This window comes from Oncorhynchus masou, chromosome 1, assembly GCF_036934945.1.
Source record: "Oncorhynchus masou masou isolate Uvic2021 chromosome 1, UVic_Omas_1.1, whole genome shotgun sequence".
Classification (NCBI taxonomy): domain Eukaryota; kingdom Metazoa; phylum Chordata; class Actinopteri; order Salmoniformes; family Salmonidae; genus Oncorhynchus; species Oncorhynchus masou.
Window position 1 is genome coordinate 17,841,752 of NC_088212.1, and position 26,827 is coordinate 17,868,578.

Here is a 26,827-nt window from a genome sequence, read left to right on the forward strand (position 1 = left end):
CACATTCTTCTGCAACTCACTTTCCATTACATCCCCTCCTTTTCTTGTTTCCCTTTACCCTTTTAGAAAAGATCAAGGAAGGTAAAGAGGACGGAGGGAGATTAGGAAATGCCATCTAAAGACCTGGACAGGAGAAAAAGGAATCTAGAGACAGGAATCTAGGAATCTATTATCACAGGGTTGAACTACAAAGAGTTCATATGGAATAGGCATGTAAGACATGACTGAGAATTCACAGCATGAACATAGTAACCAAGATGAAGGGTGCAGCCTAAGCTTTAGATGGATGCTATGATTTCATGCAACGTTATTTTGAGAGGTATGTTTAAGCAAACAGCAATATGGGAATGCTACTATGCTGTAGCCTACTACTATTAAGTATGGCCTGACTTCACATCTAAGCAGATCCCAGGCCCCATTTTTGCATTGAATCATAGTCATTATGTAGGATTCTGCATGTTATTAACCCCATTCTTTCGATAAAAACCTGTTATAGAACCTCTCTTCTCATATGAGCCCCCTCCAAACCCGCCCAATCATTCTTGAATTCCACACGCCCGTTCCTGTCACATCCGGTTTCAGCACCACAGCCAGCTCCCTCCCGCATTGTCACACACACCCCTGTCCTTGTTTTGCGGAGCCAACTTTTACGAATGTTTTTTCTTTCCATGCTTCTCATGCGAGGTGGCTGACAGAAGGAAGACAGAAGGAAAGGGATCTTCTGCACAACGCACTGAGATGCATTGAACATCATGCAGTGACTGCTCCTCACACTAGATTTGTTCTTTACCTTTATTTGTGTGCTTGGCGCTGCAACGAAGATTGCAAGACGACGTGTATAAAAGAGGGAGAAGACATTACAGTGGAAAAAGACAATCTGCATGTGACAACACTGGATCTAGTGCTATCGGAGGCAAGCGATGCAGCCTACTAACAAGCTCCTGAGTCTCACCCTCCTTGTCTTGATGGGCACCGAACTCACCCAAGTAGGTTTATAAACGCCATTTTATTTCCCATTTAAAATACCCAAACCATGCTTGGCAAATTATCCTACAAATTACGTATTTAACAACGTTGTCGGTCTCGAGATTAAGCGATTAAAATAGATTATGCTGAACGATAAAGGGATTCCATCATTCTCGTAAAATTGATACGGGCGTTCAGAGGCATTTCTGTAGCCAAACTATCTATTGTATCTATAACAAAATTTGACAAAATCAAAATCCTCAATTTATTTAATTAGTGAGGTAGGGTAGGCTATACTGAAATGTTTCAATTGGCGTTTCACATTCAATGCATCGAACTAATTCCAAATTCACTCCAATTAAGCTATGTGAGCGATAGGGCAATCTACTTTATAATGTCTACATTGAAATACGCGAGAAAATTCAGTGACATCCTTGCATCTAGACAATTGCAATTTGATTTGATTGTCCGAATATAACAAATATGTCAGATAAAAGGCTTAATTAGAAATCCTATTAAAGCAATGCATTAAACCCAGATTGTAGCCAAACATGAATAGACTCTTCTGGTTATACTAACACTACAGACAGAAATATGAAAACAAAACAATTTCAACACAATAATAATAGACTGCTGTTATTGCTCTAAAATTCTAAACAATTCCAAAACATTTTACTTTTTCTATGATTAATAACTCGTATTAATTTGTAATGGTCTCCATGAACATGTTCTTCTTATCTCCATCTTTCTAAGGAATTGTTTCTCAATTCAGAGATGCATTGCACTCACAGTGCCACAGCGCCTCCTCCTGGCTGCCACAATACAACCTGTCAAACTTTCCTGGACACTAAACAAGGGGTTCAAGCTTTTGTTCTAGACTAGCATTAAGACACTTGATCACATACTTAATCAACTAATCATCAAGCTCGTGATTAGTTGAATGCATCATACATTTGGTGCCATTTGAAGGCACCAAAGTTCTGATTCATTTAACTAATCATTCTCATCGTATTCATGATGCTGGTATTGTAGGCTATGGCAATACTAGGAAGATTATTGACTTTTGAATTCCTTATAATCATTCATAATCTGTTTGTATTATGAACAGTAAATGTGATGTAATGTATTGTATGTTAATCCCTTCTTTTTGATCCCAAACAACTAGCTCAATATAACCAACAACATACAATCAAAGAAAATAAATATATATAGCTTATTAAATGTGGAAGAAATATATTATATATATTTTTAAACAAAAAGACAAAAAGAAGCAACAAAACAAGAGATTATTAAAAACAAATGTATGTAACTCATGAAAGAGAAAATAAACAGAAATATATAGTTTTTAAAGCTTATCTTGTTTTTGTTTTTAAACACAATACTAGGCTACAGTACCTGACAGACGGACGTGCAATACCATTCGTAACGACAAGGTGGCGGAATGTCCCTCGATATCCCTGGACCTGGTTGGTTAAAACAGGTCAAGAACAGAGCATTAACTGCATTTCAGTACAGATGTTGAATATCTCATTATTGCGCCACGGACCTTGTACAAGCTTTATGTTGAATCTGATGCTGATTCAAATGTCTACGATTAATCAGATTTACTGTCAAACACTTACGTAGATTATGAATTGTCTACATGGTTTTTCTGTGAATGACAATCAAAATCCGGCACTTCTTTATTGGATTAAATGGGACTCGTAGGCTACCTTGTTTTCTATGGCAAAAAAAAATGTGGCTGGTGGTTTCAATGTGATTGGATTATTACAGTTCTTGTCCCCAGTCATCAAACCACCGTTATTAAAGTAGCCAACATACACAATTACGCTATCCAGTCTGAAAATGTCGTTTAGGTTCGTGTTGTCTCCATTGCGTTTGCAGGGTTTCATACTTAAATTGAATCTATCACACAATTGACTTCAATTTCTGGAGTTATGCTATTTAGATATTGTTTTCCTGTCATGGCATTTTCTTGTATTTGGTGGCAAGGTACATAGTCCTGTTTCGCTGTGGCAAGCGCCAAAGCGTGGCGCCATGAATTTCATTTCAACGGAAAGCTGTTCTGTCCGTGCGCGGTGGGCGGGGGTATTCAGCGAATGGGAGAGGCGACTGAATCCCTGTCATCTTCTAAACTCGAAAGCGATTGCGGGAGAACCACTTCACATTTTCCAACAACTACATTGAGCCATCATCAAAGTGGCTTTTGAAGAGAGCAGAAACCACCTGTCAGCCAAAGATGTTCAAACCTAAACTCACCGCTGTTGCAGCCCTGCCGTTGCATCCGATGATTGGCAATGTGAATTGTCTAGTTAGTTCTTCACTGGAATGTGTACAAGGACATTTTTGGTAATACGACAAGAGCGCAGATATGTCGGTGCCTTTACTGAAGATTGGAGTGGTGTTGAGCACGATGGCTATGATTACTAACTGGATGTCGCAGACGTTACCGTCCTTGGTGGGACTTAACACCAACAAGCTCTCGGTATTATCCGGAGGGACAGCGGACCGGAGCACCGGCGTGAGTGACAGCAGATCCAGGAACCATTAGAATCATGTACTGCAGAGGATAGATTGCAATAGTTATTTAGTAGGCCTATACCTGTAATTGATACCTAATGTTGGTTGGAAATTGAAAGAAAAAAACAGGTGTTGCTTGTGCATCAAAATAAATAAAAATGGACTGTAATGACTATAGCCAAAACGAGTAGGCCTATCCATAAACACATAGTTGAATAAACGGCAAATCATTATCTTACTATTCTTGTTAGCCATGGTGCAGGTTTCAACAACTGTCACACATTTGCTAAATGGTTTAACTGATATATGTTGGAGAACAAGTGTGGCAATGATGGACAATTATAACAGTTCTGAGATTGTCTGTGACTAATGTAATTGAATATAAAGAGCAGAATAATGCTACATTATATAAGAACACTAACAGGTAATGTAGTCACATTGTAGAAGTGGATTTTAGCACACTACACTGCATGTCACCACATGTCAGGGTTAATGTAGAGCCAGATTTCTGTCCATATGTCTATTTATGGCTCTGGGTTCAACCATGTTGTAGTAAAGTTGTAACCAATCCACATTTAGAGCAGACTCTGTATCGAATTTTTACTCTGAAGGCTTAGTGATAAATAGGCTTGGTCCTCTGTTGTTCATTTTGCAGAGCATAGCGCTTGCACTGCCAGGATAGTGTGTTCGATTCCCCGTACCACCAGTACATAAAATGTTTGCACGCATGACTATAAATCGCTTTGGATAAAAATGCGAAATGGCATATATATATATATATATATATATTGAATGACTTTACGCCATGACTTTATTGGAGAGTTGAAAATGTAAGGTTTCATTGACATAAATGGCACAGATTAAATTCCTGTAGGCTACATTAAGTATTTAGATATACTAGATTATGACTTAATATCATCACAATCCAGCAAAGCAATTTGAGTAGATTTACAAAGTTGTTTCCCTCAATTTGATGTCAACTCCTTTTGTCAGCCCCATTGCCTTTAGAATGTGGATAGTCATGTTGATGGTCGGAGATTAGGTGGGAGCATACGGCAAGGTTCAACACTACAGATGGCATTTTATGTAATCGTATGTCATCATTTTAGAAAAAGGTTATGTAAATCCCTGTGGTGAAAATATTCTGCATCAAACTGGCACACATTTCTTGGCAGAGATCATGCTTTTTGTCCAAACCTCCAAAAATGTGAAGACATCATTTTGGAGTAAATTTAATATGTTTTAGATAAGAGTAGTAATGTAGTCTATCTTAAATCCTACACACTACTGAGCCAATGTGAGCTGTGCCCTACCGAGCCCAAGCAAGCTGAATTACTGGCTTGGTTACGCACCCTCCATGGCTGCTGGAACCGTGCTGGAGGGGACAATGTGAAAGAGAAATGTCTGAACCAGAGCAGTATGGTGTCAACATGTTAATACTGTCACATCACATCTCTATATGAATAACCTGTTTTCATTCATCTTTCTCTCCCTATCTGTCTTTCCCTCTCTCTCACTGTCTGTCTGTCTGTCTCTCTCTCCCTATCTGTCTGTCTATCTCTCTCCCTATCTGACTGTCTATCTCCCTGTCTGGCTGTCTGTCTCTCTTTCCCTATCTGTCTTTCCCTCTCTCTCACTGTCTGTTTACCTCTCCTTATCTGTCTTTCCCTCTCTCACTGTCTGTCTGTCTGTCTGTCTGTCTGTCTGTCTGTCTGTCTGTCTGTCTGTCTGTCTGTCCCTGTCTGTCTTTCCCTCTCTCTCCCTGACGGTCTGTCTCTCTCTCCCGGTCTGTCTGTCTTTCCCTCTCTCTCACTGTCTGTTTACCTCTCCTTATCTGTCTTTCCCTCTCTCACTGTCTGTCTGTCTGTCTGTCTGTCTGTCTGTCTGTCTGTCTGTCTGTCTGTCTGTCTGACTGTCTGTCTGTCTGTCCCTGTCTGTCTTTCCCTCTCTCTCCCTGACGGTCTGTCTCTCTCTCCCGGTCTGTCTGTCTTTCCCTCTCTCTCCTTCTCTCACCCTGTCTGTCCATCCTAGGTGCTCCCAGCCAACCCTGAGGAGTCATGGCAGGTTTACAGCTCAGCCCAGGACACGGAGGGCCGCTGTGTCTGCACTGTGGTGGCGCCTCAACAGTCCATGTGCTCGCGGGACGCCAGGACCAAACAGCTCCGACAGCTGCTAGAAAAAGTAACCTCCCCCCCCATGTAGCATAATATACTACAGTACCCATAACCCCCCATAACCAGACCGCCACTAGAACAAGCGCCATTCACCAGTTGCATCATGACAACCATATCTCCCACTCTCATTTCTCTCCATCATCTTCTCAGCAGCAGCAGCCTCTGGCCGGAGGACTATAGTTACTTGTATGGCTCCTTGACAATAGCAGTTCAGTTCACCCTGTATTGCCAATATTGATTTGCTGTCATCATCATTTGATATTATCTGACATTCAGTCTTATGCAGTAGTTTTGTTTGGAGGCCAGATGTTGTGCAACTTTGGCAACTTGATGTGGAACAACCAGCAGTCCATGTATAGCATACTCTCAATCTCTATCACTGCTGTGGGTCCTTTGGTGTCAGAAATGGATGTCTTTCTGATTCGGCTTGATCTTTAAGTACACATAACACTTTGTTGCTCTTGAGCACCTGAAATGATGTATTCTCTGCCGAGACACGTCAGAGGTTATACCGTGTCAGATTTTGTAGTCAGTTATCCACACCATATCTACAAGAAATTGTGTCATGCGCCAACATTGTTGAAGAAACATTGATGGCTAAAGTCTATATCTTTGTGTTTATTGGGTGTATAATTAGTTTATTTTGATTCCAAAAATGGAATTAAATAATAAGCCTGGGAAGACCCGAATACACAAGTGTTTAGGGCTGTATTTAGGTAAATTTAGGGCTTTAAGAGACATGTTTTTCTATTTTCCCCTGTGTTAGGTCCAGAACATGACCCAGTCTATCCAGGTGCTAGACCAGCGGACCCAGAGAGACCTGCAGTACGTGGAGAGGATGGAGGTCCAGCTGAAAGGTCTGGAGACCAAGTTTAAACAGGTGGAGGAGAACCACAAGCAGAACATTGCCAGGCAATACAAGGTATGTCAACATTTCTCTTAGGGTTGCTAAATTCTGTTAACTTTCAATACATTTCCTGTTTTTCCTGAAATCCTGGTTGGAGGATTCCGGATTTCCTGCTTATTCCCTCCTGATTCCGGGAAAACCAGGGAATTTATTTAATGTTCCTGGAATTTTGCAACCCTACTCTTACATAGACAACATTGTACAAAGAGATGTGCTGTAAGTGGAGTTCTGGGTCCATATTTATCAAGCCTCTCAGAGTAGGAGTGCTGAGCTCAGATCAGGTCCTTACTGTCCATATAATAGTATTCATTCACATCCGAGATCAGCACTACTACTCGGAGAAGCATGATACATACAGCCCCTGCTGTGAATGAAACCCATACACCTAAATGCTTGTCTCTGGAATTAAAATGTAACATCATCAACTATTCTGATGACGTTTATGTTTGTTAGTGTGTGTATGTTTGTGTGTGTTCCCCACCTATCCTCACCAATGCTATGTTTATGTTATGTGTCTGTCATGAGCAACCCTGGTGGTGATGACCCTTGCACGTTTTGTGTGTGTATATTAGGCTAGTGAGTTAGATTATTCAACACTCAACAGTATCTCATTTTCTTGCTTGCAGGGCTAACTTTAGGAAATTATATCAAAGCTGCAGAGACTGAAGAGGCAGTTCTATTCCAGTGTTCTATCCCTGAACTTGACCACTGACTATTTGCACCATGCAGTTTATTTGAAAACTAGCACCCTTTTCACCCTCAGACCTGCACTGCTCTTTGCATTTCTGCATGTTAGCGTCAATGCATTCCATCAATAGATTTAGTTCAGTTTTTTAAAATTAATATTACTTTTGTTTTATTCAATTCCATATCCTGTTTAGTTTTGTCAATGCATAACTGGTTACCACAAAAAATAAGGAAACATTGTTGAATGTGACACAAAAGCATGTAACCCTAAGATGTTGCATTTTAAAAGGTGAAAATAAAATATTTTCCCAATTGTTTTTGGTGTACCGAGGACTTGTTTCATGCTGCTTATGTTTGTGATGATGTCACATCTGCTCATGATACTGTTGAATGTGTTAGGTCCACGCTGAACTCACCATAGGGAGACAGCCAGAGTAGGGTAAGGCAGGTGTGGAACACCCATTTGCTCGCATAACACTGAACCAAGCCTATTTTAACCTTTCAGGCAATAAAAGCGAAAATGGAGGAACTTAGGCCATTGATACCAGTGTTGGAGGAGTACAAAGCCGATGCAAAATTGGTATTGCGGTTTAAAGAGGAGCTCCAGAATCTGACGTCTGTGCTAAACGAACTCCAGGAGGAGATCGGCGCCTATGACTACGAGGAGCTACAAAACAGAGTGTCAAATCTTGAAGAGAGGCTTCGTGCATGCATGCAAAAATTAGGTAGGCCCAGAGAACACCGAAACACCCTCTTTGCTTCCTTGTGCAACGGGCCAATCAGATCTACAGTAGTCATTCTTCTCACACCAACAGATCTCTATCTATCCACCCTGGTACATGCTCTACCACTACATTATCGCTTTAACATACTCAGTCATTCTCTGATGGTAGGCAATCACGTGCCTTGACTACACATCAATGCATAACAATATTGCTGATGAAAAAAGACAAACAGTTCTCATATGTCAGGTTAGAAGCTATTTAAACATGTTAGGATTTAGAGTTGTTAGATGGTGATTTGGATTAAGTTTTGCTAATGTAATCCTATTAAACCGAAACTACATCACTAGCACGTCATGTTATGTGTGCCAGAAATGAGCTGTGAGCTTATGTCCACTTCTTGGCCAAAAGCTTCACACCATTGTAGCGACAGTCATCTAAAAATAGTACCAGGATATAACAATTGACAGTTTATTTCTCTCAGTAATCTCTTTGTTGCATGGGTTGTTCACAGGATTGTATACAAGGCAAAATAGATGGCATGATGTGTGTCTAAACCAAGGGCTCTCCCAGCATATACAGTATCCTATCTGTCACCATAGTTGTTGGGTTGATGTTGTAACAGGCTAACAGTTAGTGAAAGGCTGAACAAATCAATGAATGGTGCAAAATACATGATTCAAAATAAAATAGGAGGAAATAGGTAGAAGAAATCCAATTGTAAGGAATGAGGCATTGAAGTCATTTTCTTTTTTGTCACTGTGCTTACTTTTAGGATGCTGACTGTAGCTCTAGGGATGACCCTGTAGGCAGGGAGTAGAGCCAATGTGCTAGCAAATTCTTTGAGATTAAAGAAGGGCTCACTTCAATTTCAGAGGATTATCCATTTTTGTTTCAAGTGCTCAGCTATAACTCTACAAGTACTATAGCTATGGTAGACAGCATACACTACCCAGCTAGCACTTTTGGTTCCTTCGAAGTTGTGGGAACAACTGTTTTTGGTTTCACATTGGTTGTGGGAATGAATGACTGTTTCCTAGTAAAATGTCATGTTTTTTTTAAATGTTCTGAGAACAGAAGTGGAAATTTACTCTTGTTTCCTGAAACTTTTATTAACACTCTGAGAACGGTAATAATAGGTTATTTGGAGGTTTTTGAATTACTTCCTTAACTTTCACTGAATGTATCAATAAGACTTTTAATAACACTGCCAACTTATTTTGGGCAAAAAAAAATGAACTCCAAGCACAGATAGAACACATGGAAATGCATTTCCTTAGGCATTAATCATGCACACACCTTTGTTTTTTATTGTGACACAGCACCAGTGAGATTTGAACATATAATCTTCTGTTGTGAATCCATGGAATTAGTCCACTGCATCACCATGATGGATTGAGGATATTTTTTTTTTAACGAATACTAAGCTGTTCATTTTAGTCTATTCAAACAGACCCCATTTCAAAGAAAACAAGCACTCATTAATGTCAGGTGAGACCAATTAGTGGTCGCGGCTAACACACCTGAACATGCATAACATGATAGAGTTTTGTTGATGCTGAGAACAGAATGTATGTTTTTAAATAACATTCTTAGAACCTTCTCTGAACATCACTAATCTTTTCTTGTAGTTTTTATGGAAAGTTTGCTTAACGTTCTCAGAACAATTAATTTGAGAACACGAGGAAACGTTAGCTAACAAGGCTTCTGTTTGTGGTGAACCATTTCAGTTGAACGATTTGAATAAACATTCCAAAATGTTACCGTGAAACATCAAACACCTACTTTTGTAAGGATTACTGTGACTTTTTAACGACAATATTCAAACTGAAAATAAGTTAGCTATTCCTAGAAAATATACAATTGAAATCGGAAGTTTACATTCCGAGCCAGTCACTGGTGCACCTCAGCTACGCTCAAGGTACTAAACAATATCATAACCGCCATCGATAAAAGACAGTACTGTGCAGCCGTCTTCATCGACCTAGCCAAGGCTTTCGACGCTGTCAATCACTGTATTCTTATCGGCAGAATCAATAGCCTTGGTTTTTCTGACGACTGCCTCGCCTGGTTCACCAACTACTTTGCAGACAGAGTTCAGTGTGTCAAATCGGAGGGCATGTTGTCCGGACCTCTGGCGGTCTCTATGGGGGTACCGCAGGGTTCAATTCTCGGGCCGACTCTTTTCTCTGTATATATCAATGATGTCGCTCTTGCTGCGAGCGATTCCCTGATCCACCTCTACGCAGACGACACCATTCTGTATACTTCTGGCCCACTTGGACACTGTGCTCACTAACCTCCAAACGAGCTTCAATGCCATACAACACTCCTTCCATGGCCTCCAACTGCTCTTAAGCGCTAGTAGAACCAAATGCATGCTTTTTAACCATTATGGCCCGCACTCGCCTGCCCGACTTGCATCACCACCCTGGACGGTTCCGACCTAGAATATGTGGACTACTATCAACACCTAGGTGTCTGGCTAGAATGTAAACTCTCCTTCCAGACTCATATTAAACATCTCCAATCCAAAATCAAATCTAGAATTGGCTTTCTATTTTGCAACAAAGCCTCCTTCCCTCACGCTGCCAAACTTAGTAAAACTGACTATCCTACCGAAACTTGACTTTGGCGATGTCATCTACAAAATACAGTGCCTTGCGAAAGTATTCGGCCCCCTTGAACCTTGCGACCTTTTGCCACATTTCAGGCTTCAAACATAAAGATATAAAACTGTATTTTTTTGTGAAGAATCAACAACAAGTGGGACACAATCATGAAGTGGAACAACATTTATTGGATATTTCAAACTTTTTTAACAAATCAAAAACTGAAAAACTGGGCGTGCAAAATTATTCAGCCCCCTTAAGTTAATACTTTGTAGTGCCACCTTTTGCTGCGATTACAGCTGTAAGTCGCTTGGGGTATGTTTCTATCAGTTTTGCACATTGAGAGACTGAAATTTTTTCCCATTCCTCCTTGCAAAACAGCTCGAGCTCAGTGAGGTTGGATGGAGAGCATTTGTGAACAGCAGTTTTCCGTTCTTTCCACAGATTCTCGATTGGATTCAGGTCTGGACTTTGACTTGGCCATTCTAACACCTGGATATGTTTATTTATGAACCATTCCATTGTAGATTTTGCTTTATGTTTTGGATCATTGTCTTGTTGGAAGACAAATCTCCGTCCCAGTCTCAGGTCTTTTGCAGACTCCATCAGGTTTTCTTCCAGAATGGTCCTGTATTTGGCTCCATCCATCTTCCCATCAATTTTAACCATCTTCCCTGTCCCTGCTGAAGAAAAGCAGGCCCAAACCATGATGCTGCCACCACCATGTTTGACAGTGGGTATGATGTGTTCAGGGTGATGAGCTGTGTTGCTTTTATGCCAAACATAACATTTTGCATTGTTGCCAAAAAGTTCAATTTTGGTTTCATCTGACCAGAGCACCTTCTTCAACATGTTTGGTGTGTCTCCCAGGTGGCTTGTGGCAAACTTTAAACAACACTTTTTATGGATATCTTTAAGAAATGGCTTTCTTCTTGCCACTCTTCCATAAAGGCCAGATTTGTGCAATATACAACTGATTGTTGTCCTATGGACAGAGTCTCCCACCTCAGCTTTAGATATCTGCAGTTCATCCAGAGTGATCATGGGCCTCTTGGCTGCATCTCTGATCAGTCTTCTCCTTGTATGAGCTGAAAGTTTAGAGGGACAGCCAGGTCTTGGTAGATTTGCAGTGGTCTGATACTCCTTCCATTTCAATATTATCGCTTGCACAGTGCTCCTTGGGATGTTTAAAGCTTGGGAAATCTTTTTGTATCAAAATCCGGCTTGAAACTTCTTCACAACAGTATCTCGGACCTGCCTGGTGTATTCCTTGTTCTTCATGATGCTCTCTGCGCTTTTAACGGACCTCTGAGACTATCACAGTGCAGGTGCATTTATACGGAGACTTGATTACACACAGGTGGATTGTATTTATCATCATTAGTCATTTAGGTCAACATTGGATCATTCAGAGATCCTCACTGAACTTATGGAGAGAGTTTGCTGCACTGAAAGTGAAGGGGCTGAATAATTTTGCACGCCCAATCTTTCAGTTTTTGATTTGTTAAAAAAGTTTGAAATATCCAATAAATGTCGTTCCACTTCATGATTGTGTCTCACTTGTTGTTGATTCTTCACAAAAAAATACAGTTTTATATCTTTATGTTTGAAGCCTGAAATGTGGCAAAAGGTCGCAAAGTTCAAGGGGGCCGAATACTTTCGCAAGGCACTGTAGCTTCCAACACTCTACTCAGCAAACTGGATGCAGTCTATCACAGTGCCATCCGTTTTGTTACCAAATCACCTTGTACCACCCACCACTGCGACCTGTATGCTCTAGTCGGCTGGCCCTCGCTACATATTCGTCGCCAGACCCACTGGCTCCAGGTCATCTATAAAAGTCTATGCTAGGTAAAGCTCCGTCTTATCTCAGTTCACTGGTCACGATAACAACACCCATCCGTAGCACACGTTCCAGCAGGTGTATCTCACTGATCATCCCCAAAGCCAACACCTCTTTGGCCGCCTTTCCTTCCAGTTCTCTGCTGCCAGTGACTGGAACAAATTGCAAAAATCGCTGAAGTTGGAGACTTTTATTTCCCTCACCAACTTTAAACATCAACTATCTGAGCAGCTAACCGATCACTACAGCTGTACATAGTCCATCTGTAAATAGCCCACCCAATCTACCTACCTCATCCCCAAACTGTTTTTATTTTATTTATTTTTCTGCTCTTTTGCACACCAGTATCTCTTCTTGCACATCATCTCCTCATTTATCACTCCAGTGTTAATCTGCTAAATTGTAATTATTCGCTCCTATGGCCTATTTATTGCCTACCTCCTCATGCCTTTTGCACACACTGTATATAGACTTTTTATTTTCTCTACTGTTTCATTGACTTGTTTGTGTTATTGGCTTGTTTATTGTTTACTCCATATGTAACTCTGTGTTGTTGTCTGTGTCACACTGCTTTGCTTTATCTTGGCCAGGTCGCAGTTGTAAATGAGAACTTGTTCCCAACTAGCCTACCTGGTTAAATAAAGGTGAAATAAAACAATTAAACATTTTTTTTTAAACATACACCTTAGCCAAATTTAAACTCAGTTTTTCACAATTTCTGACATTTAATCCTAATAAAAATTCCCTGTCTTAGGTCAATTAGGATCACCACTTTATTTTAAGAATGTGAAACGTCAGAATAATAGAGAAGGACTTATTTCAGCTTTTATTTATTTAATCACATTCCCAGTGGGTTAGAAGTTTACATACACTCAATTAGTATTTGGTAGCATTGACTTTAAATTGTTTAACTTGTGTCAAATGTTTGGGTAGCCTCCCACAAGCTTCCCACTGGTGTAACTGAGTTAGGTTTGTTGGCCTCACGCTTTTTCAGTGCTACCCACAAATGTTCTATAGGATTGAGGTCAGGGCTTTGTGATGGCCACTCCAATACCTTGACTTTGTTGTCCTTACTCCATTTTGCCACAACTTTGGAAGTAAGCTTGGGGTCATTGTCCATTTGGAAGACCCAAACTTTAACTTCCTGACAGATGTCTTGAGATGTTGCTTCAATATATCCACATTATTTTCGATCCTCATGATGTCATCTATTCTGTGAAGTGCACCAGTCCCTCCTGCAGCAAAGCACCCCCACAACATGAGGCTGCCACCCCCATGCTTCACGGTTGGGATGGTGATCTTCAGCTTGCGACTCCCCCTTTTCCTGCAAACGTAATGATGGTCATTATGGCCAAAAAGTAATATTTTTGTTTCATCAGACCAGAGGACATTTCTCCAAAAAGTACGATCTTTGTCCCCATGTGTAGTTGCAAGCTGTAGTCTGGCTTTTTTATGGCGGTTTTGGAGCAGTGGCTTCTTCGTTGTTCATCAGGTTATGTCAATATAGAACTCATTTTTCTGTGGATATAGATACTTCTGTACCTGTTTCCTCCAGCATCTTCACAAGGTCCTTTGCTGTTGTTTTGGGATTGATTTGCACCAAAGTACATTCGTCACTAGGAGACAGAACGCGTTTCCTTCCTGAGCGGTATGACGGCTGCATGGTCCCATGGTGTTTATAATTGCGAACAATTTTTTTGTACAGATGAACGTGGTACCTTCAGGCATTTGGGAATGGCTCCCATGGATGAACCAAACTTGTGGAGGTCTACAATTGTTTTTCTGAGGTTTTGGCTGATTTCTTTTGATTTTCCCATGATGCCAAGTAAAGAGGCAATGAGTTTGAACGTAGGCCTTGAAATACATCCACAGCTACACCTCCAATTGACTCACATGATGTCAATTAGCATATCCGAAGCTTCTGAAGCCATGGCATAATTTTCTGGAATTTTCCAAGCTGTTTAAAGGCACAGTCAACTTCGTGTATGTAAACTTCTGACCCACTGGAATTGTGATACAGTGAATTATAAGTGAAATAATCTGGCTGTAAACAATTGTTGGAAAAATTACTTGTGTCATGCACAAAGTAGATGTCCTAACCGACTTGGCAAAACTATAGTTTGTTAACAAGAAATTTGTGAAGTGGTTGAAAAATGAGTTTTAATGACTCCATCCTAAGTGGATGTAAACTTCTGACTTCAACTGTAGTAGAAAGTCTACATGGCTACTTGATTATTTTTAGTGGCAGTTTAGACCCGAAACAGACATGTACGTTCACTGCACTCTACCTTCTCAGACTTTTATCTTACGTTAGCGAACAGTCGTGGCTAATACAAAATAAGTAGAATATGTTAGCTAACGTTCGCCACCATTCACAAACTTTTTACCTTGTTGAATGCAACTCTGTAGGAAACGTAATGCTGCACTACAGACATTTCCACAGAAGAAAGTTATTTCTTAACGTTCTCTGAACTATTTGAGAATATTCCCAATGTCAAACCAGTTAGAGAACGTTCTCAGAACATGACCAAAAGTTTTATGAAATGTAACCATATTTTAACTTTTAGGAAACGATCTGTTAAAGTAATGAAATACCAAGAAAATTGTATTTTTTTGTCAAGTTCCTTAAATGAGAATATGAGAATATACCAAAGCCAAGCAACTATCCCGCACCATTACCTGAAAATTGTGGGAAGGTTGTATGCAAAATAACCAGGACAACCACGTTCTCACCAAGCTCTAAGAAACATATGGCTCTCAGAACATTATATGCTAGTTTGTTATCTTGGGAAAACAGGGGAAGATATTTGTGTAACCCCCAACATTTTTTTCTGGACTTGAAGTTAGGGGGAGGAATTGTGTGAATTGACTCAAACTTTAATATTGCACTTACTGTTCCTGTTCTTAATATAGCATTTGAAGAGGGGAGCAATTGAGTGTGTGGTTTATGAAAAAACAGAAAAGTCAGTTTTCATTATTCATAAGTAAAGTTATCATATATCTATGACATTGAAAGGATGTACAAAGAGACTACAAGCCACAAGGTTTGGCATCACTCTGTTACCATGGAATTGCCCGTTTCTCATCGTTGGCTCACACCTTGTGGTTGTGTGGTCTCTGTACAACAGTATCCTTTCAATGTCATAGATAAATTATAACATTACTTATGAATAATGGAAACTGACTTTTCTGTCTGAATACATCATTCCTAGGCAGAGAAATGGATGGATAAAGCAGGAGATCTAGATTCTAGTACATATATTTATACAATATCTACGCAGTTCTTTCTAGAAAACCTCCAGCTAAAACAGTATTGTCAAAACCTGAAGAAATCACCAAACTGATCTATAGATTGTAATACTAAAGCTGGATAAACAAGTCAAATTGATATTATTATTTTCAACAAAAAGTATGGTATAGTAGGTCACTGACCTACACACACACACACACACTATGTTTTCCAACCTATAAACACCATTGATAGTCCAGAGATGAATGCAGTATCTTGCATTGTGTATTTGGCTCTTGCAGCATGTGGGAAGCTGACAGGGATCAGTGATCCAATTACCATTAAGACGTCTGGATCAAGGTTTGGATCCTGGATGACTGACCCCCTGGCTCCTGAAGATGACACTAGGGTAGGTCTGGTCCTGCAATGCCTATGCTATTCATTATACAGTTAACACAGACTCACAAAAAACGTTCTTATCAATTATGCAAATAGAGGACACTCAGTACAGATTTGCGGTGTTGTAAAATGTTAGCTTGTATGTTTGTATTAACAGGTTTGTATAAACCAGTGATTATTGACCAGATTGGATCACAACTTTAGTAATGTGTTCCCATGCCTCACTGTCTGGGATTTGCTCACTGGCCTGAAAAGAGACCTTAGTACCACAACACATTCTGATGCTAATCTGGAAGGTAGCTACATCTCCTGGTTGTCATTGCAATAAACTATGTCCTTCTAGGGAATGAAAGACATGAATCACAGGATTGGATAAAAGTTGGATAAAAGCACATACTAAGATATCACTGGTTGTCCTGCAGAACTTGTGTTGATTCATTGAGGAATACCTCTGACATTGGGGTGTACACATACTCTACCCATGTACTACCTGTTCTCTTGCTAAATTCAATATCATACTATACCAGAGATGTATGACTTTCTGATGCTCTTGTATTCCTTCCTAGGTGTGGTACATGGATGGCTACCACAACAACCGATTTGTGCGGGAGTACAAGTCCATCTACGACTTCATGAATTCCGACAACTTTACATCTCACCGCCTCCCCCACCCGTGGTCAGGCACTGGCCAGGTGGTCTACAACGGCTCCATTTACTTCAACAAGTTCCAGAGCCACACCATCATCAAGTTTGACTTCAAGACCTCCGTCATCAGCAAGTCACGCCAGCTGGACTACGCTGGCTACAACAACATGTACCACTACTCCTGGGGCGGCCACTCAGACATTGACCTCATGGTGGACGAGGGCGGACTCTGGGCCGTTTACGCCACCAATCAGAACGCAGGGAACATTGTCATCAGTAAACTGAACCCCAACACCCTGCAGATCATCAAGAGCTGGACTACCAACCACCCCAAGAGGAGCGCAGGAGAGGCCTTCATGATATGTGGCACGCTGTATGTCACCAATGGCTACTCCGGTGGGACCAAGGTCTATTATGCCTTCAGCACCAACTCGTCCACCTACGAGTACATTGACATACCGTTCCAGAATAAGTACTCTCATATCTCCATGCTGGACTATAACCCTAAAGACAGAGCACTGTACGCATGGAATAACGGTCACCAGGTGCTTTACAATGTCACCTTGTTCCACGTCATTCGGTCAGAGCAGGAGCAGTAGATAGCTAGCCATGCTGTTACCTTCTCAGTCACCGATAGACCTGGGTTCAAATACTATTGGATAACTTTCAAATACTTTTAACATTTGCAGCAGCCTGCCTGGAGTGCCAGATGGGCAGGGTTTGCAGTTTTGCAACAATTGTATTAATTCCATTATACCAGGCAAACCTAATCAAGCCAGGCTAAATCAAGCAAATTTGAACCCAGGTCTGGTCCACGGATGCTTCAAAGTAAAGGAGATACTATATGTACAGTGCCTTGCGAAAGTATTAGGCCCCCTTGAACTCTGCGACCTTTTGCCACATTTCAGGCTTCAAACATAAAGATATAAAACTGTATTTTTTTGTGAAGAATCAACAACAAGTGGGACACAATCATGAAGTGGAATGACATTTATTGGATATTTCAAACTTTTTTAACAAATCAAAAACTGAAAAATAGGGCGTGCAAAATTATTCAGCCCCTTTACTTTCAGTGCAGCAAACTCTCTCCAGAAGTTCAGTGAGGATCTGTGAATGATCCAATGTTGACCTAAATGACTAATGATGATAAATACAATCCACCTGTGTGTAATCAAGTCTCCGTATAAATGCACATGCACTGTGATAGTCTCAGAGGTCCGTTAAAAGCGCAGAGAGCATCATGAAGAACAAGGAACACACCAGGCAGGTCCGAGATACTGTTGTGAAGAAGTTTAAAGCCGGATTTGGATACAAAAAAGATTTCCCAAGATTTAAACATCCCAAGGAGCACTGTGCAAGCGATAATATTGAAATGGAAGGAGTATCAGACCACTGCAAATCTACCAAGACCTGGTCATCCCTCTAAACTTTCAGCTCATACAAGGAGAAGACTGATCAGAGATGCAGCCAAGAGGCCCATGATCACTCTGGATGAACTGCAGAGATCTACAGCTGAGGTGGGAGACTCTGTCCATAGGACAACAATCAGTCGTATATTGCACAAATCTGGCCTTTATGGAAGAGTGGCAAGAAGAAAGACATTTCTTAAAGATATCCATAAAAAGTGTTGTTTAAAGTTTGCCACAAGCCACCTGGGAGACACACCAAACATGTGGAAGAAGGTGGTCTGGTCAGATGAAACCAAAATTGAACTTTTTGGCAACAATGCAAAATGTTATGTTTGGCGTAAAAGCAACACAGCTCATCACCCTGAACACACCATACCCACTGTCAAACATGGTGGTGGCAGCATCATGGTTTGGGCGTGCTTTTCTTCAGCAGGGACAGGGAAGATTGTTAAAATTGATGGGAAGATGGATGGAGCCAAATACAGGACCATTCTGGAAGAAAACCTGAGTCTGCAAAAGTCTGCAAAAGACCTGAGACTGGGACGGATATTTGTCTTCCAACAAGACAATGATCCAAAACATAAAGCAAAATCTACAATGGAATGGTTCAAAAATAAACATATCCAGGTGTTAGAATGGCCAAGTCAAAGTCCAGACCTGAATCCAATCGAGAATCTGTGGAAAGAACTGAAAACTGCTGTTCACAAATGCTCTCCATCCAACCTCACTGAGCTCGAGCTGTTTTGCAAGGAGGAATGGGAAAAAATTTCAGTCTCTTGATTTGCAAAACTGATAGAGACATACCCCAAGCGACTGACAGCTGTAATCGCAGCAAAAGGTGGCGCTACAAAGTATTAACTTAAGGGGGCTGAATAATTTTGCACGCCCAATTTTTCAGTTTTGTATTTGTTAAAAAAGTTTGAAATATCCAATAAATGTCGTTCCACTTCATGATTGTGTCCCACATGATTGTGTTCCACAAATACAGTTTTATATCTTTATGTTTGAAGCCTGAAATGTGGCAAAAGGTCGCAAAGTTCAAGGGGGCCGAATACTTTCGCAAGGCACTGTAACTGTGGAAGGAGAGAAGTATCCTATATTTTAATCAGTAACAAGAAATACAGTACCTAATGATATATAATGTATAGAAACAAAGAGTAGAATAGGAACCGAAAAGGTCATGCCTTTCTTGTTTTGGATGACTTCAAATGTCTTATATTGATTGTGTTTTTATGGAATTACCCACTCTTGACATGTTTTTTATTTGATCACAAATAGTGCAGCCTATTGTATCATAGTTTTGAATTGAATTACATTTGGAATTGAAGAGAGATTATATCCTGGGCCTTGTTTATCAACCTGTATAAAGCCAAACTGTAGGACACAAACACACAATCATGACCATTTTCCCCAGGTGAGTGATCCTCATTAATTCATTATATTACATGATCCGATGGTAAAGATGGTCAAATGTAGCAGCAATTTTCCATGTAACTCGATTCCTGCTTCTGTAAAGGTGGAGACTAGTGATCGTCTGAACACACAGCCATGTGCAGAATAGAAAGCCAATTCTATCCCCATGTGTTGGTAGCAAAATATCTCATTGGAAAATGTGTAATGGCACCTCAAAACATGTACTCAGTCTTTCCTGCGCAATACAACCTCTCAGGAACCAATATAACACAACCTGCCATTTGCATGGAGTCATCTACACGGACATTATAGGATCTGATTATGATTGATAAAGGAGGCCCAATGGAGCACAGTTTCAAGAATCCAGTCAAACCACGAGTCAATGACAAAATCCTGTATATCTGGGAACACCGACTACAGACTGTTGGAAGCACCCTGTTTCTGTGTCTTTGTGATGGTACAACATATTTTCTCTTTTTCTATCTTATTTTTGCATGGGCATTTTTACCGACCAAAATGGTTTTCTTCTCCGGATGTATTTTGCAATATTTGATGCTGTAGTGCAGGAGACTAGTTTAGCACTGTTAGGAGACAGGCTTTTTACTGTCTTATTGTCATTGGGGTTGATATATGTTCTTATTGTTGGAATTGATATTTACTGTGATAGCCTGTCTTTGTAGATTGGATTGTATTGACATAATTTGTCTAGCTCATATAGTTCTGTCTGGCAAAAAAAATAACTAGAACAATCACAAGAGAATGTACCAAACAATGTATCTATGAGCCAGTGACATACACTCGCTGTTTTATTCCATTTGACTTCACAAGTCTACTGTCTGTTTCTTAGAGAGATCAATTGTGACATCTTATTCTGTTGAGCTTGCATATGTGTCGTATCTGCAATAAAATTCATATAAATGAACAAGATCTTTGTTCTACCATTTACTCTCTCAATCTCTGAAAATAAACTTGTGAATAAGATGAATTGCCTCAATCGAAACCCTTTTTGCAATGCAGCTTTTAAAATGCACGGGTTTAAAGAATTGTGGGAAAGGACATCAACCAGAGGACCTATTCACCTTTGAATGAGCTGGTTACTTGTCAAAATAATGATTATCTGAGCTATTGTCTCCTATTTGCAATTTGTTAATTTCACATATATTTAGATAAGTGCTACAAATCTCAATGTCCAAATGACATGTTCAACTGTTTGGTCAATGAGGCATAGGACAATCTAACACAAAAACAAAGTACAACCAGATGATTCAAAAATAGGACAGAAAGTACATTAAAGACGTGTCCAACAGGGCACATCACGTCATTTCAAAGTGTATAATTGGGTAATATTTGGTTGAGACATTGATCAATGAGATTACAATTTATTTTCACACACAACTATTTAAAAGCACAACCAAATGAAATCAACTATACCAAAAATCAGACATTGTTTTATCTAAATGTGTAATTACAGATATCTCATCATGATAGAGTATGGTCACAGTTCATTTGCTCTGTTAAACCTACACTTTGGAATGACTTTGATAGCAACAGTGAATCTATTTCATTTTTAAGTAGAGCTCCTCTCAAAAATCACGCCCCTGATCACACATTGGTAATAGTCAGTGACAAACCTCATAGCTAAGCAGGGCTGGGCTTGGTTAAAAACCTGGATGGGAGACCACATGGTAGCTGTACTGTAGATAGATAACTTCTCTGGTATGAGGTGCTGCCCAGCCATTGTTTTTCCAATAGTGGATATAATGTTTTAAATGTGACTTTGTTTTAAAAGGTACAAATGGAACATATTGTGTCTATGTTGAAATTTGGTTAGCATGATAATCCTGTGGTAGAATCTTTAGCCTCAAAACAACAGTTGATTACTTTTTTCAACTCCAATGTATTTTCCATGTAGATTCCATATCACAATATATTGACAAATTGCGTTGACAAAATGCATTGAAAAAAAACATTGATTCAACCAGTTTGTGCCCAGTGGAGTTTCTCATGTTGCTATTGTAGCTCATCTGGACCCACAATTACCTCTCCATGGCAACGGAGATAGACTGTAATAACATCTTTCCGTCTGGCAGAGGGGAACAGCTGGTCTGGACACAGTGCCGTACATCGCTGACTGAACTTCTGCCACAAAACACAACACACTTTATTAGCTGTCCCCACTTCTCCCAACACTGAGAAAATGATTTGTTTCAGTTTGTGAATAATGATGATGAACAACACAGAAGCAACGATGCCTATGAATGAAGACATCATACATCAGCCTCTCTATCTCCAGGTTGTTGCACACCATTCACTGCAACTGTTATGTGGGAATGTTGAATCTTATGTAATATCTTGAATATGGTTATTTGGTTAATACATGATCCTTCCTGATGCTCCATGAATTCAGTGCAACCATCTCTTTCTCTAGAAAGAATACTGTGATACTGTAATCCTTCGGAATGCAATCGTTGTAGTCCTTCTTTATCTAATGCATGCTGAGTGAACTCTAGCAGGCCATTATAAATGTACTGACCACGTCTTCATATTCTGCTGTCTGCCCGTTACATAACCTATCCTGTGGTAGCGGTCTTGTTTTAATAACACAATCCGGACGCTTATAAGAAATCCCGCTATGCCCTCAGGTGAACCATCAAACAAGCAAATACATGATTAAGATTGAATCCTACTGCACTGGCTCTGACGCTCGTAAGATATGGCAGGGCTCGAAAACTATTACGGACTACGAGCTGCCCAGTGACGCGAGCCTACCAGATGAGCTAAATGCCTTTTATGCTTGCTTCGAGCCAAGCAACACTGAAGCATGCATGAGAGCACCAGCTGTTCTGGATGACTGTGTGATAACGCTCTCGGTAGCCGATGTGAACAAAACCTTTAAACAGATCAACATTCACAAAGCCGCTGGGCCAGACGGATTACCAGAATGTGTACTCAAAGCATGCGCGGACCAACTGGCAAGTGTCTTCACTGACATTTTCAACCTCTCCCTGACCAAGTCTGTAATACCTCATGTTTCAAGCATACCACCATAGTCCCTGTGCCCAAGGAAGCGAAGGTAACCTGACTAAATTATTACCGCCCCGTGGCATTCACGTCGGTAGCCATGAAGTGCTTTGAAAGGTTGGTCATGGCTCACATCAACAGCATCCTCCCAGATACCCTAGACCCACTTCAATTCGCATACCGCCCCAACAGATCCACAGATCCGCAATCACAATTGCACTCCACACTGCCCTTGTTCAACACCATAGTGCCCATGAAGTTGTCACTAAGCTAAGGACTCTGGAGCTAAACACCTCGCTCTGCAACTGGATCCTGGGTGTGTACTTAGTCCCTTCCTGTATTCCCTGTTCACCCACGACTGTGTGGCCAAACACGACTCCAACACCATCATTAAGTTTGCTGACGACACAACAGTGGTAGGCCTGATCACCGGCAACGATGAGACAGCCTATAGGGAGGAGGTCAGAGAACTGGCAGTGTGGTTCCAGGACAACAACCTCTCCCTCAATCTGATCAAGACAAAGGTGCTGATCGTGGACTACAGGAAAAGGCGGGCAGAACAGGCCCCCATTAACATCGACGGGTCTGTAGTGGAGCTGGTTGAGAGTTTCATGTTTCTTGGTGTCCACATCACCAACAAACTATCATGTTCCAAACATACCAAGACAGTAGTGAAGAGGGCATGACAAAACCGTTTCCCCCTCAGGAGACTGAAAAGATTTGTCATGAGTCCCCAGATCCTCAAAAGGTTCTACAGTTGAACCATCAAGAGCATCCTGGCCGGTTGCATCACCGCCTAGTATGGCAACTGCTCGGCATCTGACCATAAGGAGCTACAGAGGGTAGTGCGAAAGGCCCAGTACATCACTGGGGCCAAGCTTTCTGCCATCAGGGACGTATATACTAAGGCGGTTTCAGTGGAAAGCCAATAAATTTGTCAGAGACTCCAGTCACCCAAGTTATAGACTGTTTTCTCTGCTACCACACGGCAAGCAGTACAGGAGCGCCAAGTCTAGGACCAAAAGGCTCATCAACAGCTTCTACCCCCAAGTCATTAGACTGCTGAACAATTCATAAAAATCGCCACTGGACAATTTACATTGACACCCACCTCCCCCTCTTGTACACTGCTGCTACTCTCTGTTTGTTTGTTACCTATGCATAGTCACTTCGCCCCCACCTACCTGTACAGATTACCTCAACTAGCCTGCACCCCTGCACACTGACTTGGTACAGGTGCCCCCTGTATATAGCCTCGTTATTCTTATTCTTATTGTGTTACTTTTTATTATAACTTTTTTCTGCCTACTTGGTAAATATCTTCTTCTTCTTGAACTGCACTGTTGGTTAAGGGCTTGTAAGTAAGCATTTCACAGTAAAGTCTACACTTGTTGTATTCGGCTCATATGGCAAATAAAGTTTGATTTGATTTGATTGATTTGACCAGAGTGCAGTGGGTAATCAATCAAATGTATTCCTAAAACCCTTCTTACATCAGCTGATGTCACAAAGTGCTGTACAGAAACCCAGCCTAACCCCCAAACAGCAAGCAATGCAGGTGTAGAAGCACGGTGGCTAGGAAACACTCCCTAGAAAGGTCAGAACCTAGGAAGAAAACTAGAGAGGAACTAGGCTATGAGGGGTGGCAAGTCCTCTTCTGGTTGTGCCGGGTAGAGATTATAACAGAACATGGGCAAGATGTTCAAATGCTCAAATTATAATAATCACAGCAGTTGTAGAGGGTACAACAGATCAGCACCTCAGGAGTAAATGTCAGTTGGCTTTTCATAGCCAATCATTCAGAGTATCTCTACCGCTCCTGCTGTCTCTAGAGAGTTGAAAACAGCAGGTCTGGGACAGGTAGCACATCTGGTGAACAGGTCAGGTGGACTGGGGACAGCAGGGAGTCATCAGGCCAGGTAGTCCTGAGGCATGGTCCTAGGGCTCAGGTCCTCCGAGAGAAAGAAAATTAGTGAGAGCATACTTAAATTCACACAAGACACCGGATAAGACAGGATAAATACTCCAGATATAACAGACTGACCCTAGCCCCCGGACACATAAACTATTGCAGTATAAATACTGGAGGCGGAGACAGGAGGGGTCAGGAGACACTGTAGCCCCCCGGACAGGGCCAAACAGGCAGGATATAACCCCACCCACTTTGCCAAAGCACAGCCCCCACACCACTAGAGGGATATCTTCAACCACCAACAGGAAGATCACGTCAGTGACTCAACCCACTCAAGTGACGCACCCTTCCTAGGGACTTGGTAATCCACTTGAATTTGACACCTGCCCACACGACAACATGCACCTCCATCGATTTTGGTCTGATTGCCTTCCCTTTCATGCCTTTTACTGTGTTGTACACACGGTTTATTGCAATGAACCCATATTTAAGATGGAAACAAATCATCAATAAATAGTTATTTTAAAATATTTATTTAGGAGTATGGTAGCTTGTACTCCACATCCCATACCACCCATGTGGATAGGCATATCCTTACTCCTTGTTGGTGTCCTACTAACAATGTTCTAGTCATTCAGGTCTGAGTAATTACTGTACATCAGCACAGATGGTGTGTTTGCATTATGGATCCCCCCATTAGCTTCCTGGGGTCCGGCAAAATATTTTTTTTAACCTTTATTTAACAAGGCAAGTCACTTAAGAACAAATTCTTATTTACAATGACAGCCTACTGGGGAACAGTGGGTTAACTGCCTTGTTCAGGGGCATAACGACAGATTTTTACCTTGTCAGCGCAGGGATTTGATCCAGCAACCTTTCAGTAACTGGCCCAATGCGATAACAACTAGGCTACCTGTCTCGGCACAATTTCAAAAACATTACAATACATTCATTGATTTCACAACACTGTATGCCCTCAGGCCCCTACTCCATCACTACCACATATCTACAGTACAAAATCCATGTGTACATGTGTGTATAGTGCGCATGTTATCGTGTGTGTGTATGCATGTGAGCTTCACAGTCCCCGCTGTTCCATAAGGTGTATTTCTGTTTTTTTTAATCAAATTTTACTGCTGGCATCAGTTACTTGATGTGGAATAGAGTTCCATGTAGTCATGGCTTTATGTAGTACCGTACAAGTACTAGTCTGTCCTGGTCTTGGGGACTGTGAAGAGACCTCTTATGGCATGTCTTGTGGGGTATGCATGGGTGTCCGATCTGTGCAACAGTAGTTCAAATAGACAGCTCGGTGTATTCAACATGTCAATACCTCTTATAAATACAAGTAGTGATGAAGTCAATCTCTCCTCCATTTTGAGCCAGGAGAGATTGACATGCATATTATTCATATTAGCTCTCTGTATACATACAGTACAAGGACCAGCCGTGCTGCCCTGTTCTGAGCCAATTGCAATTGCAAGTCCCTTTTTGTGGCACCTGACCACACGACTGAACAGTAGTCCAGGTGCGACAAAACTAGGGCCTCTTGGACTTGCCTTGTTGATAGCACTATTAAGAAGGTAGAGCAGCTCTTTATTGTGGACAGACTTCTCCCCATCTTAGCTACTGTTATATCAACATGACCATGACAGGTTACAATCCAGGGTTACTCCAAGCTGTTTAGTCACCTCCACAAGCTCAATTGACATTTTTTAAACACAATTTAGTCGAGGTTTAGGGTTTAGTGAATGATTTGTCCCAAATACATTGCTTTTAGTTTTAGAAACATGTAGGACTAACTTATTCCTTGCCACCCACTCTGAAACTAACTGCAGCTCTTTGTTAAGTGTTGAAGTAATTTCAGTCACTGTAGTAGCTAACATGTATAGTGTTGAGTCTTCTGCATACATACACACACTAGCTTTACTCAAAGGTATGTCATTAGTAAAGATTGAAAAAAGTAAGGGGCCTAGACAGCTGCCCTGGGGAATTCCTGATTCTAACTGGATAACGTTGGAGAGGCTTCCATTAAAGAACACCCTCTATGTTCTGTAACTCTTTATTCACAATATAGCATTGGGGTGTAAAGCCATAACACATACGATAAATGTCAAAAGCCGCACTGAAGTCAAACAAAAACACCCCACAATCTTTTTATCATAAATTTCTCTCAGCCAATCATCAGTCATTTGTGTAAGTGCTGTGCTTGTTAAATGTCCTTCCCTATAAGCATGCTGAAAGTTTGTTGTCCATTTGTTTGCTGTAAACCACTGTAGCATTGTATCTTATCAAACACAATATTTTTCAAACGTTTACTAAGGGTTGGTAACAGGCTGATTGGTCGGCTATCTGAGCCAACCTCTTA

General features: G+C 40.9%; 1 protein-coding gene across 2 annotated transcripts; it reads left to right on the forward strand.

The window, feature by feature from the left end:
- Nucleotides 1–572: 572 nt before the first annotated feature.
- LOC135522385 (noelin) lies at nt 573–17,699 on the forward strand. 2 transcript variants are annotated; one of them, XM_064948712.1, is made up of 6 exons: nt 573–986; nt 5,518–5,667; nt 6,427–6,582; nt 7,760–7,979; nt 15,963–16,069; nt 16,626–17,696. In XM_064948712.1, exons 1-6 carry the CDS (start codon nt 921–923, stop codon nt 17,301–17,303), a joined length of 1,377 nt encoding a protein of 458 aa, XP_064804784.1. In that variant the 5' UTR covers nt 573–920; the 3' UTR covers nt 17,304–17,696. The 2 variants fall into 2 exon arrangements, with proteins under 2 accessions (XP_064804784.1, XP_064804695.1); XM_064948623.1 differs by lacking the exon at nt 573–986 and adding an exon at nt 2,250–3,487 and having other exon boundaries at nt 16,626–17,699.
- The last annotated feature ends 9,128 nt before the right edge of the window (nt 17,700–26,827 follow it).